Genomic DNA, 13,690 nt, shown 5'->3' with positions numbered 1-13,690 from the left:
TGTCATAGTAGCTAGCTGAAACTTTGGTACAGGGTCATTGTTGACTGACAAAATTATGGGAAAAAGGAAGGTGAGTATGAAATGAATACAACTCCATTTCCAGGTTGCCCTGCCCCATTTAAGTCCCTAAGAGGGAAGTACTTATTCCTAAATTGATTAGTAGAACATGCAAGAGTCAATGAGAGGGGCAGCTAGGTGGTGTAGTGGATAGAGCACCAACACTGGAGTCAGGAGTACCTGAGTTCAAATCCGGCCTCAGACACTTAACACTTACTAGCTGTGTGACCCTGGGCAAGTCACTTAACCCCAATTGCCTCACTTAAAAAAAAAAGTCAATGAGAAATTGTTTATTTTTCAATTTTGCTTTTGGCCAACTCAATATCAAGCAATTATAGATGGGCAAGGGAGCTTCAGCTTTAGTTTGTGACATGGTATGGTCATGACAAGCAGGTACCCAAGACATTCAAGATAAAAAGTTCTGTGAATGGATGTTTTCACCTCTTAAGGATTAAAATAGTCAGTTAAATACCAATAGTTCTCATTACCCCTCTGATGCTTACTACATATATGGTAAATAAATTAATAATAGCTCACATTTATATAGCCTTGTAAGGGGTGAAAAGAGCTTTACATATGTTATCTTATTTGGTCCTCACAACAACCCCTATGAGGCAGGAGCTATTATCTGTATTTTTTTTTTGTGTAGTTGAGGAAACTGAGACAAAGGTGAAATGACTTGCCCACACCTAGCTAGTAAATGTCTGAAGCTGGATTTGAACCCTCTTTTCCTGAGTCTAGTCCTGATGCACTATCCACTGAAGCATCATCAGTTGCTGGCATTTGAATATTTTTAAGAATCCCAAGTGGGCAGCTAGGTGTCGCAGTGGATAAAGCACTGGTCCTGGATTCAGGAGGACCTGAGTTCAAATCCAGCCTTAGACACTTGACACTTACTAGCTGTGTGACCCTGGGCAAGTCACTTACCCCCCCCCCCCAAAAAAAGGATGCCAGAATCTTAGAGTTGGAAAGGCTATCAAAAGTCACACAACCTTGTCTGCATCATCCTAAACAAGTGATCATATAGCCTTTGCATAAAAACTTTCAGAGAGCTGAACCCTTCTACCTTTTCAGGGCAGCTCATTCCCCTTTCTGTTAGCTCTTTCATTGTTTTGGGGGGTTTTTTTTTTGGTGGGGCAATGGGGGTTAAGTGACTTGCCCAGGGTCACACAGCTAGTAAGTGTCAAGTGTCTGAGGCCGGATTTGAACTCAGGTACTCCTGACTCTAGGGCTGGTGCTCTATCCACTGTGCCACCTAGCTGCCCCCAAGCTCTTTCACTGTTGTGAAGTTTGTTTGTCCTTTTTTCCCCCTGCCATCAAGCCCAAAAGTTTGCTCATGTTTTGTTTCTACCCATTGTTTCCTCTGAGGCAAAGCAAAATGTTTCATTTGACTGGGAAGGGAATAAGCTTTTATATATAGCCTACTATGTGCCATGCACTGGGCTAAGTGCTTTTTACAAATATTATCTCATTTGAATGTACTTCATATGCTTTTTTGTTTTGTTTTGTTTTGTTTGGGTGAGGCAATTGGGGTTAAGTGACTTGCCCAGGGTCTCACAGTGTAAGGGCTAAAATTCTAGCTATACTGTCTAAAATATCTAATGAGTGGTCGCCAATAAATTATAAGCTTTAGCAAGAGTTAGACTTTTAAGCATTTATTAAGGAGAATAAGAATTTGGTAAAAGGCCTAGATTCATCTCTATTAAAGGGAGAGCACATTTGTAGCTCCCTTCTCCACCAGAGTCCTCAGGAAAGAGTGAGCCAGTGAGCCAGCCTCCCCCTTCCTCCTCCCACAAGTCAACATTGCTTCCTGACACCAAAGAAAACCACATGGTCCTGCCCTCAGAGGCCCTCTCCTCATGGTGGAGCTTTTCTACAGTAAATCTCCAGCAGGTGGCGTCATTCCAGTTGTTGCAACAGCTAGTAAGTGTCAAGTGTCTGAGGCCGGATTTGAACTCAGGTCTTCCTGAATCCAGGGCCAGTACTCTTTCCACTGCTTCACCTAGCTGCCCCTCTTCATATGCTTAAAGACAACTATCACATCCCTCCACCAATCCCCCTCCTTTCCTCAGGCAAAACACATAATCTTTCTGAACCTCAGTTTCCTCATGTGTAAAATAACTTGATAGACTTGATGACTTCTATGATCCCTTCCAACTCTGTCTATGTTATTTTAATTTCTCCAATGGAAGACATGTCTTCTCTTTCCCAGCCCAAATATCTCCGTCTGGGGTGAAAAGATAAATAGATAAATAAATATGCAAATAAATAAATAGCTGAACAAATATGTATGTGTGTGTGTGTGTATATATATATATATATATATATATATACACACATACATTCAGAAGAATGTATACATACATATATATGTTTATATGGACATTTCATTAAAGGAGAAAAACCTCCCTTCAAGTTCATGTGGTAGGTTACTGTTTCCAAATAAACCTATCACAATGCAGAAATTATACATGTGAAAACCTAGGTTTATATGCTTAAGCACAAGTTCAAGGGGTAGAAAAATAACCCTAACCCAAGATTAGGATTCTAACAAGGCTTTTTATAGACAAAAATTACAACAAAGCAAGAATTAATTTTGATATATATATAAATTTAAAACATCATCTTAGACCATAAAGTTGAAAAGATTTAGTTAAACAGAATCATAATCTCATTTATCTCCTAAGGAAATAGATCTGATTAAAGATACTCTAAATCAGGTTACCCATTTAAACTAGATTTAGAGAGTTCTTGATGGACTAATTGAGAGAAGATTTACATGTTACAAAAGTAACCAAAGGTGGAGCCAGGAGAATCCTTCCACAAATAGTTATATAAATCACTTTGAGAAGTTCAAACTCCCTTTTGGCTTCTTATCTCAGGAATGTCTAAAAGTCTTCCTTTAATATTATCAGTCAGATTTTCAGTCAGGTGAGGTTAATATTAACAGGAGGCAGGTTTCAGTTAGCCAAAGGTTCCAACAGGAATGGCATAATAAAATTGAATAAAAGGAAATAGAAAAATTTGCAAAACAATATCTTATGTCAGTAATTACACATTTTGTTGAATCCCTCTTCTTTGGGACAGCTTTTCAAGTACTTGAGACAGTGGTTTCTGCCCTCTTCTCTTTTCTTCTTTTGGATAAACACCTCTACTTCATTCACAGATCCTCACGAACTTTCACCATTTACATGTTCTGAAATGATGGTATTAGATAAAGAGGGGGTGAGGAAGGGGCAGTACTATACAATTAATAATACACAAGTAGTGATAGAAGCCCCTCTCTGTGTGAGATTGTGGGGAAGGGAAAGGAATAAGCATTCATATATGGCCTACTATGTGCCAGGCATCATGCTAAGCACTCTAAAATATGATTTCATTTGGTGCCCACAATAATACCAGAAGGAAGGTACTGTTATCTTACAGTTGAGGAAACTGAGACAAACAGAGGTTAAGTGACTTGATCAGACACAACTAGTGTCTGAGGCCAGATTTGAATTCAGTCTTCCTGATTCCAGTCCCAGCATTCTATCTATTGAGTCACCTAAGCTTATAAGGATAAGAAAGTAGAGTTGCTTTATTAGAAACTTTCCATTTCTGTCTTTTCTTGTAGGGTGGCTCTCATTTGAGGGCATGCTGCTTTTCTACACAGACTTTATGGGTGAGGTGGTCTTCCAAGGAAACCCCAAAGCTCCTCACACTTCAGAAGATTATCAGAAATATAATGCTGGAGTCACCATGGGGTGCTGGGGGATGTGCATCTACGCATTCAGTGCAGCATTTTATTCAGGTATTTAATTCAACCATGTGACCTAACCAGTGTTTGTTGTTGCCTGCTATGGTCCAGGTGCTGGGTTCTGGGGAGACCCAAAGCAAGAGTGAAGTATACCTTGCCCTCAAGGTGCTTGCATTCTCCTGGGGAAAACACATACACAGATAAGTCAGTAAACAAATATGCAAAGTCATTTGGGGGTGGGGTGGGACCCTAATAACTTTGGGGGAGGGGAGGGGAGGGGAGGGGATCAGGAAAGACCTCTTATGGGTATTGAACTTGGGCCTGGAAGGGAGCTAGGGAGTCCCAAGAGGAGGTAAAGTATTCTAGGTATGAGAGCCAGATTATGCAGAGGAATGACAATGGTAGATGGAAAATCAACTGAAGCAAGTACTGTCAGTTTGATGGGAATGCCATGTTGGAGGACAAGTCATCAGTCAAGAAACATGGGTTAGAGCTGTATTCTAAAGGGCTTGAAATGCAAAACTGGAGGCAAAATAAGCATGGCATATCAATAGATAGATTGTCATATAGATTGGTAGTTTTAGAAATATCTAGATATCTGTTCAGAGGAAGTAATGATAGCTAACATTTATAGAGAGCTTCAAGGTTTGCAAAGTGCTTGGCAAATATTATCTCATTTTATCTTCACAATCCTGGGAATTAGGTGCTATTATTATTCCTTCTTTATAAAATGGGGCAGACAAGTCATTTAGACTTGCCCAAGGTCATATAGCTAGAAAGTGTCTGGGGCTGGATTTGAATTCAGGTCTTTCTGACTCCAGCACCGGTGCTCCGATCCACTACCCCACTTAGCTGCCTCCAAAAATGCTAGGCTCCCAGACATCTTTGAAATTTTGTATAACATTTAGTTGGGCACTGGGATGCTTTCATAGTAGTTATATCTGTGCCTTTTATTAAATGTTCCAGACCATTTGGAGGAGACACAACTTCTTCTGAAAATTCTCTTACTAGGTAACACAATCAAACACTGACAGCATAAATAGATGGAGGTGGAAGCTGTCTTCAAAGTTTCTTTGTAGGTGGAGAAAATGTATAAATTTTTTTAAAAAACTAATAAAATTTTATAAAATCTAATGTTTGCATCCTGCACGCAAAAGTGCTGGTGAGGATTCTCATCAAGACAAGATGAAAAATGAATTTAAAGTTGGTTATAAGGGTACACGAGAAGTTCCCATAGTATAAAATGGGTGACCCCATTACTACCTGTGTTAGATGGGGGTGTCCTCATTTTTACAAATGGAGAAGGCACAGGACCTCTGGAAGGCAGTGGTAAAGTTTATGGTAAAGATATAAGTGGTTCTTTTAATACTGAAACCCCAAAATAACATTTCGCCACCGAGGACCCTCCATTCTAACATTTCCACACTGCCAGCACCAACTGAGTGGAGAGCCACCCTTAATATCGAGTGGATTTCTTTCTGTGACTCCCAGCACCAAACCTTGATCAGCTGAGGTATCAATAGGGAGCGGGACTGTGGCAGCTGATTCTTTAGAGAAAGTCTTTAAAAAAAATGCTACCCACACTGGGTAAGGTGGACCATTTAATGCTTTAATTCAATCTAACAAGCATTTATTAAGAACTTAATATGTATGATCCAGGCATCATATCATATCATATCTGGGAAGATAAAAGAAAAAAAAAGTAACTCTTCTGCCCTCAAGGAAGGAAGAGATAGGGAGGAAGGAAGAGATGGGAAGGGAGGAAGGAAGAGATGTGAAGAAAGGAAGGAAGGAAGGAAGGTGGGGGCAGCTAGGTGGTGCAGTGGATAGAGCACTGGTCCTGGATTCAGGAGGACCTGAGTTCAAATCTGGCCTGACACTTGACATTTACTTGCTTTGTGACCCTGGCAAGTCACTTAACCCTCATTGCCCCATCCACCCCGCTTCTACAAGGAAGGAAGGAAGGAAGGAAGGAAGGAAGGAAGGAAGGAAGGAAGGAAGGGATTTATAAATTTATGAATATGTGATATGCAAGGTCATTTCAAGGGGGGATGGACATTAAAGGCCTTGTATAGGAAGTATTAGTTAAGCTATGCTTTGAAGGAAGCTAGGGATTAACAAGAAGCAGAGATGAGAAGAGAATATGTCCCAGGTACATGAAAATGCCTGTGCAAATGCGTAAAGGTAGGAGATGAGATATCACGTACAAGGAGTAGTTGGCTAGTTTGACTGATACAGAGTCAAAGTGAAAGGGAATAATGTGAAATAGCCTAGGAAAGGTAAGTGGGAGCCAGGCTGTGGAGGGTATCTTATGTTTGTGATCTCTGTGATGGCTCACTATCTTTCTCTGTTTTGTAGCAATGCTAGAAAAGCTAGAAGAATACTTCAGCATTCGCACCCTGTATTTCATTGCCTATCTTGCCTTTGGATTGGGGACAGGTCTTGCTACACTCTCCAGGAATATCTATGTGGTTTTATCACTATGCATAACATATGGGATATTATTTTCTACCCTCTGCACCCTCCCCTATTCTCTGTTGTGTGATTACTACCAGAGTAAAAAGGTAGGTGGTGCCCCCACCCCAATCCCCTTCATAGTCATGAAAAAAGCTTAAAGTGGAAACAGTTTTACTCAGGCCAATTTCAATTTTCCGACCTTGTAGGAGTCAGAATGCATAGAGGGCTTACTGGGGCTCAGAGGGGGGTTAAAGAATGACCTTATTTGTATAGCAAGTATTAGAAGCAGGACTTGAACCCAAGTTTTCCTTCCTGACTTCAAGTACAGCACTTTACCTACCACACCAAGTGAAATAACATACATAAAGTACTTTGTGTACCTTAAAGTGCTATATGAACAGTAAGTATTATTATTATTACACCATACAACCTTTCTAGGAAAGATGCCACTAAATCAGTTTCTCCTTTCCCTTTCCTTCTCTAGCTATTATCTCCAGTTCCTTTGCCAGACTCAGTGCGTTTGATCCTATGTTTGAGTGGGGTTGGAAGAAAAGTAAATCCCCTTCCTTCCTTCCTCCCCATCTCTTCCTTCCTTCCTTCCTCCTTCCCTCCTTTCTTTCCTTCCTTCCTTCCTCCCCATCTCTTCCTTCCTTTCTTTCTTTCTTTTTCTTTCATTCTTTCTCTTTCTTTCTTTCTTTCCTTCCTTCTTCCATCTCTTCCTTCTTTCCTTCCTTCCTCTCCATCTCTTCCTCCCTTCCTTCCTCTTTCTCCTCTAGGTTGCTCCCTATCCATAATTACCTATATGTAGGAGCCTGAAGCATCCTTTTCTGTGGAACAATTTGATGTTGCCAACTGCATCAACCTGGACTGGGGCTCAGATTCTCTTGCTTAGAAGTCCTGGCTTGGCAGTGAGCAGATGGGTCACCTCTATAATATTGGGAAACAGGGTTCAGTGCCAAGTAGGCAGATTCCATTCCAATATGCCACATTACTTATGTTACAATGGAGGCCTTTCCAAATACTCAAGTATGGCAGTCATCCATACTACAGAGAAAGAAAGCAAGAGATACTCCCCAGGGCATACCTGAATATATTGTACATGTCACTCTATGGAAGATGAGGATGCTCTGTTGTTGCTCAGGCTTCAGCACAATGAGAAAAAGTTCCCCCTTTTTGCTATGAGATTCACTCTTGGTAGTCCCAGGCAAAAAGCGGGCAGGTTAAACACTAACTCTAGAAACAAGCCCAATAGTGGTGCCTTTCTTTTTTTTACCAGGCTGTGTGTAACGGCTGCTAGAATGTGTAAGTGAACCCATTTTAATCACCCTGCTCTTCTGGCTTGATTTCTTCAGTGAGGTCACAATCCTATGTTGGCAACATCCAAGCACTTTCTTCCCGAGAGAGCCGGGTCATGCGAGGGGCGCTGACCTCCTCCTGAGCATTGCCCCTAGCCCAGGTGACACTGCAGCCCCCCCCTCCTGTTAAAGGAACATGGCTGTCTTCAAGAGACTCCGGCACACAGAGTAGTTGTGACTCTCTCCCTTGTAGTTTTAATTAATGTGAGTACCCAGAAGTCCCGATCACCTTAACCACTGGAATTAGATGGATGTGCCCAACGCTTAGCAGACAAAAGGGCAGTTTCAGATGGGCTGTGCAGGCTTGTGTGCTTCCAGGAGAGGTTGTTAGCTCCTACTTTCAGAGGTCAGGACAGAACCATCAGCTTAGATTCTTCTATTAATGACATTAAGTTTTCTAGAAACACATAGCAAGTCTTCCCACTATCTCCCCAAGGGAAGCAGTAGCTATTTTGCTCACATAGGATGTTATTCTCTTGACCCTGCTCACCAAAAGGAATGGGGCAAGAATATATCTTTGATAGAACTCAAGTCCAAGGACAGTTTGGTTTCTAGATTCCACAGTGGCTCCAGGAGCAGTGGAGGCTTCTGGTTTTGGCTGCCTCACCCTCTGGCAGCCATTCCTAGCCTAAGAGGTTACTGTTATCCTGCCCCTCTGAGGCAGAGATTCAGTGCTGCTCTGACATGTATCCTTAATCTTATGCATGTGTTATATTAAAATGATGTAGAGAAAACTGGCTGTTGTATGAAATAATATAGGTAAAGTCTTTTGTAAACCTGTAAACCTTTTGTAAATACATTTCAGCTATTAGCGAAGGTTTCTGCTACATACAAACAGCTCTCGGCTAGGCCAGCTTCTGGGGCTGATGTTGGCACATGATTAAGGGTAAACTGCTTCTTTAGCAGGTGAATTCAGCAACACTTGTCATATGACAACAAGGCCGTTGGTGCCTGTCATTAGAGAAGATGAAATAGAAAGAGATTTGCAAACAGTCTCTAATTTACCAATAAGATGTGTTCAGAAACTTCATTTGAAACTTGAATCACATTTCCCCAATAAAACAAGTTGATAAATGGTGATTGACTCCCTCAGCCACACCACAAAAATCTATTAAATCCAGAGATTCATGACCTTTTGGTATATCCGTGACCCCTTAACAGTCTGGTGAAACCTATGAACCTCTGATGTATATAAACTCTAAAAGGGATAGCACCCATTCTGCTAGGTTCTAGGTCCTGGGGCAGAGGATGAATTGGCTTAGAAAAAAGGATGTGACTTTTTCTAACTTGTAAGAATGAGTGAGAACTGTGAACTTATTTTAAAAAAATTTTAAATAACTATTTCAGTACAATTGGTTAACTTTTTAATCCTATGTATTTCACCTGATACATTTAAAAATATTATTCTGAGAAGGGATCCCTAGGTTTCATCAGATTGATTGCCCAAGGAGGTACAGGATACATCAAAAAGTTAAGAATTTCTGTTCTAGAAACAGAATCAATGGTGAAAAAGGTTGTTTGTGACATTTTTCTACCTCTTGGGAGCCCTTTCTCGAGGTCCCCCAGGCTAGCTTTTCACCACCTTACTTCCCATCTCTCTTCTATAACTAGACACACACACACACACACATGCTTGGCTTACCAAAACACTATAAAAATTACTTTCCCCTCCTCTCTCTCAGAAGGCTCAATTCATTTGTGTCATAAATGCTTGGTAGGCATTAGGGAGAAAGCAAGCTGATTGAATTAATTCATACTACACATGCATGAATGACTCCTTTAAAAAGGAGGGTGCTTAGCTTACTTTCACAGATATCCTTCCAACAGATAGTTTCCATTTTTTAAGTGAAGGGAAAACAAGATACCCAAACTCCTTGGTTGTTGTTGTTTTTTTTTAGTTAGTTATTTCATGAATGCCACCATCCCTTGGACCCAGAGTCTCATAGATTGGAAGGAGACAAGCAGCTTGTGTTTCTCTGAGCTCTATCTGGTTTATGGCCATGATTCTTTGGGGTATTGTCATCACTCTGAAGACAGATATAGAACTCTTGGACTATTTTCCTGTTTGAGGTTGGCATTAGAAAATCTGAAATTGTCATGTGGGGGCTTCCTGGCGGCCCTAACATTTTTGTAGATGAATTAGATGCTCTTCTCTTGTGGTTTCAGAAAGTGTTTTATGGCTTAAGAGTTAGTCAATGGATTATGCATTGCTTGGTTTGAGTCATTTTTTTTTTTTTTTACTCACATTTTTCTTCCTTTTAAATCAGTTTTCAGGGTCGACTGCAGATGGCACCAAGCGAGGAATGGGGGTGGACATCTCCCTCCTGAGCTGTCAGTACTTTTTAGCTCAGATTCTCGTCTCTGTCATCATGGGACCATTGACCTCAGTGGTAGGCAGTGCCAATGGGGTAATGTACTTCTCCAGCCTCATGTCTTTTGTGGGCTGTTTGTACTCTTCCCTTTTTGTCATTTATGAAATTCCTCCCAGCGAGGAATTAGAAGAGGAACACCAGCCACTTCTGCTGAACATCTAGCGTCGTGAGGACCTCCATTTTGGGACTACTGCTTGTAACATGGGTTATTTTGAAAAAGGGCTAGTTAAGAGCTGACCAATGAAATGACTGGATTGCCTTGACCAGCCTCCTCAACCAAGTGTGCAAGTGGAAAGATTTCCTATTGGAATGTAAATATGTGACAAGACAATAAATAATAGCAAAAAAAACAAAAAAAAAGAAAAAAAGAAAACAAAATTAAAAAAAAAAAAGTCTGCTCCTTCTAATGGTGAAGGGTCATCCTAGAGGGGTCAGTAGGGGAACTAATGCCTCTCTTGATCCTGAGGTGGAAGAAGCCATGAGTGTGGACTTCAAAGAAGAATGTTGTTTGTTTTTCTGTGACTTACTAACAGAAGAGTACTCATGGATCCCAGCATTCATCATTCAATATAAAGCTAATTCCTATAAAATATTCTGGGAGGCATGGGGTCCAATTTCATTTTAGAAAGCAAAGGAGTTTAGCTAATTTCCCTTGAGATATAATTCCTGGTCAGAAAGCCTTGTTTTATCCTTAATCCCTTACGTAAATGTACAGCAGAATTGGACCACTTAACTGGAAGAAGCCAGAGAGACCAAAGAACCCAAGTCCTCCATCTTATAAGAGAGGAGGCTGAGGGTGAGTGAAAGGGAGGTAACTCGACTAAGGCTAGAGGTACGAGAATGGCTTCCTGACCCATGGGTCCAGTGTGTTCACTTCATAACATTATCTTTGCTTTGCCATCTGTCATTTTTGTGAACCATCAAAGAGAAGTAAGAGAGATAAACTTGCACTTTCTAGTCAAGCAACATGATGTAAATCTCAGAATCTCCCAAGCAGGTAGAGGAGTTGTGGGGTTGGGAGGGTGAGGAGTCAAGGCACATTTTGATATAGGGGCTGCATTTTAGCTCAGAGGCAGCTCCACATGTCTCAGGGTAAAGAAAAAATGCCCAATCTTAGAGGTGAGAATTGGGGTTTTTGGTTTAATAGGAAAGGGTATCCTCTTCAAGGTTATGATCAAACCATTCAGAAGAGATATTACCAAAGTTGGCATTGAGAGAAGGTTTCTCCTTGGCACTCGTCTTTTTAAACGTCTTTAAGATTTTTGGCCAAGTTTAGAATTTCATAATTCTGACATGCCAACTACATTGCCATTGGCATATCTAAACAAAGGCTGGACCACTGTGATAGTGATGACAGCAGGGACTGAAGCAATATTGGGGCTAATAAACTCTATCCCTTCAAAGTAGATCTGGTTATATGATAGATTAAATCACGTGCCCTGTCTTGGACTAATGCAGAAGAATATCTCTCCCTAGAACAAAGCTGCTAGCCTTGTCTCCCTATGCCTGACCCACTAATAAGAAAATAGCACAGTGCCTAGCACATAGTAGTTCCTTGTTGACTGAAATTAAATAGAATCCAAGAATCTATGCAGGGCAAAATAAACCAAAAGTTATTGGGCTGATTTGGGGAAACTTCTCAAGGTAATTGTGGATCCCTATCTAATCACTACTCTGAATATAAACCTACACCAATGCCCTATTATCTTCTGGAGTGTTGGGTTTGGAGTCACAGAACCCAAGTTTGAATCCTGGCTCAGCCACTCTGATTGTGGGCAAGTCTCAAGGGCTGAGTTTTGTCAAATGAAGGGGTTGGATGAGACCAATGTGTGAACTCCTTGTCAAGTTCTAAGGACTACAATATAGTCCATCAGATTAGCAAAATAATTAGGGTTATATTATCTATCTCTAGTCCCCTGCCAAATTATTTCCAAATATTCATGGTTCAATGAAAAGAATGTTGGGTTTGAAGTCAGAGGAACTGGGTTCAAATCCCAGTTCTGCCACTTAGTACCTATGTGATTTTGGCTAAGTCTTTGGGCCTCAGTTTCATAATTTATAAAATGAAGGGTTTAGATTAGATGGCTTTTGAGATCTCCTTTCAAACCTAAGTACACAGTTCTCCCACCTTCACTTTCCAATTTCGAGTCTACAAAGTAGATATCACAATATTCACTGAATAAATGAGAGGCAGCCTATTACAGTGGATAGAGAAGAGCGCCATCTTGGAGTCTGGAAGACTTCAGTTCAAGTCCTGTCTTTGACATTTTCTAGCTCTGAGACTCCCTCCCACCCCCAAGTCATTTCTTGATGTCCCAAGCAAGTCTCTACATTGCAAAGTTAGTGTTAATTAGCACTGGCATCATGGGAGTTCCCTTTTACCAATGAAATCACAGGTCTAGTTAAGGAAATCTATCTATTGATGTTATGAGTGTATAATCTAACCCCAGCCATAGTGTGGTAAAAGGCAAAAGCTTTTTCCTCTTCTAGAAGAGTCATAGACAAGTGTTGACTGTGCTTTTGGGTTCTTATATAGAGGAGGAAGGAGTTAGGGTGGGAATGTTCACGAGGAAAGGCTTTGCAAACAGACTACTCAAATGAGGGAAGCCATCAGGAGTTGTAGGGGACAGCAACATCAGCATGAGAAATAAGTTCCTAAAATGAATTTGGGAGTTAAGGTCAAACCAGTTATTGTCTGAACAAAGGAATTTTCAAATCTATTTTTTTTTTCTTTGCGGGGCAATGGGGGGTTAAATGACTTGCCCAGGATCACACAGCTAGTAAGTGTCAAGTGTCTGAGGCCAGATTTGGTCTCAGTTACTCCTGAATCCAGGGCCAGTGCTTTATCCACTGCGCCACCTAGCTGCCCCCAAATTTATTTTTTTAATCTAATTTGGGGGGCATTCAATTAATAGTCAATATGTGTTTATTAAGTCCCTATGAATCAGGCACTGTGCTAAACACCAGTAATATAAAGAAAGGCAAAAAGACAAGTCTCTGCTCTCAAGGATCTCACAGTATAATGAAAGAGAAAACACTAAAAAATGTACAAACAAGGTATACACAGGACAAATTGGAGAAAATAAAGGAAAGGCATCAGCATTAAGGGGGTATAATTAAGCATTAAGGATTCTTGTAGAAGGTAGGATTTTAGGTGGGACTTGAAGGGAGCCAGAGAAATGAGGAGGTGGAGATAATGAGGGAGGGTATTCCAGGCATGGGAGTAGGGGCGGAGGATAGTCAGCAAAAATATGTGGAGTTGAGAGAGGGACTGTTCTGTTGGAGGAACAGCAAGGAGGCCAGTGTCACTGGATTGCAGAATAGGTAGAAGAGGGTAAGAGGAAGATTGAAAAGGTAGGAGAGGTGGAGGCAGCGAAGGGCTTTGAATGCCAGAGTTTTGTATTTGATTCTGGGAGTGATAGGGAGCCACTAGAGATGACTGAAGAGTGGGATGACACAGTTTGCACTTTAGGAAGACTAATTTGAAAGCTGAATGAAGGATGGATTACAGGAGAGAGAAAGGAAGGAGACCCATCAGAAGGCTAGTCCAGGAGTGAGGTGGAGAGAACCTGCACCAAGGTGCTGGTGGTGTCAGAGGAGAGGAGGGGGTGGATACATGAGAAATGATATGAGGGGCAGCTAGGTGGCACTGCAGTGGATAAAGCACCAGCCCTGGATTCAGGAGGACCTGAGTTCAAATCCAGCCTCAGACA

The 13,690-nt window shown here is 41.1% G+C and overlaps 1 protein-coding gene across 4 annotated transcripts in view; it reads left to right on the top strand.

Moving 5' to 3' along the window:
• Window positions 1-11,900, top strand: part of SLC45A1 (solute carrier family 45 member 1) — a 48,311-nt gene extending 36,411 nt beyond the window's left edge. Inside the window, exons 7-10 of one of the 4 annotated variants that reach the window (XR_006355748.1) lie at window positions 3,671-3,847; window positions 6,152-6,357; window positions 7,603-7,809; window positions 9,873-10,001. Coding sequence is in view for 3 of the 4 variants with exons in the window: in XM_043997335.1 (XP_043853270.1) it covers window positions 3,671-3,847; window positions 6,152-6,357; window positions 9,873-10,139 (650 nt within the window). In the remaining variant the exon portion in view is untranslated. Of the gene's footprint in view, window positions 1-3,670; window positions 3,848-6,151; window positions 6,358-7,526; window positions 7,553-7,602; window positions 7,810-9,872 lie in introns of all 4 variants that reach the window. The other 3 variants (XM_043997336.1, XM_043997335.1, XM_043997334.1) reach the window with 3 other exon arrangements.
• The last annotated feature ends 1,790 nt before the right edge of the window (window positions 11,901-13,690 follow it).

The sequence above is a fragment of the Dromiciops gliroides genome, chromosome 3 (assembly GCF_019393635.1).
Source record: "Dromiciops gliroides isolate mDroGli1 chromosome 3, mDroGli1.pri, whole genome shotgun sequence".
Classification (NCBI taxonomy): domain Eukaryota; kingdom Metazoa; phylum Chordata; class Mammalia; order Microbiotheria; family Microbiotheriidae; genus Dromiciops; species Dromiciops gliroides.
Note: the sequence above shows the minus strand (reverse complement) of the source record. Positions and strands in the feature narration are given on the sequence as shown.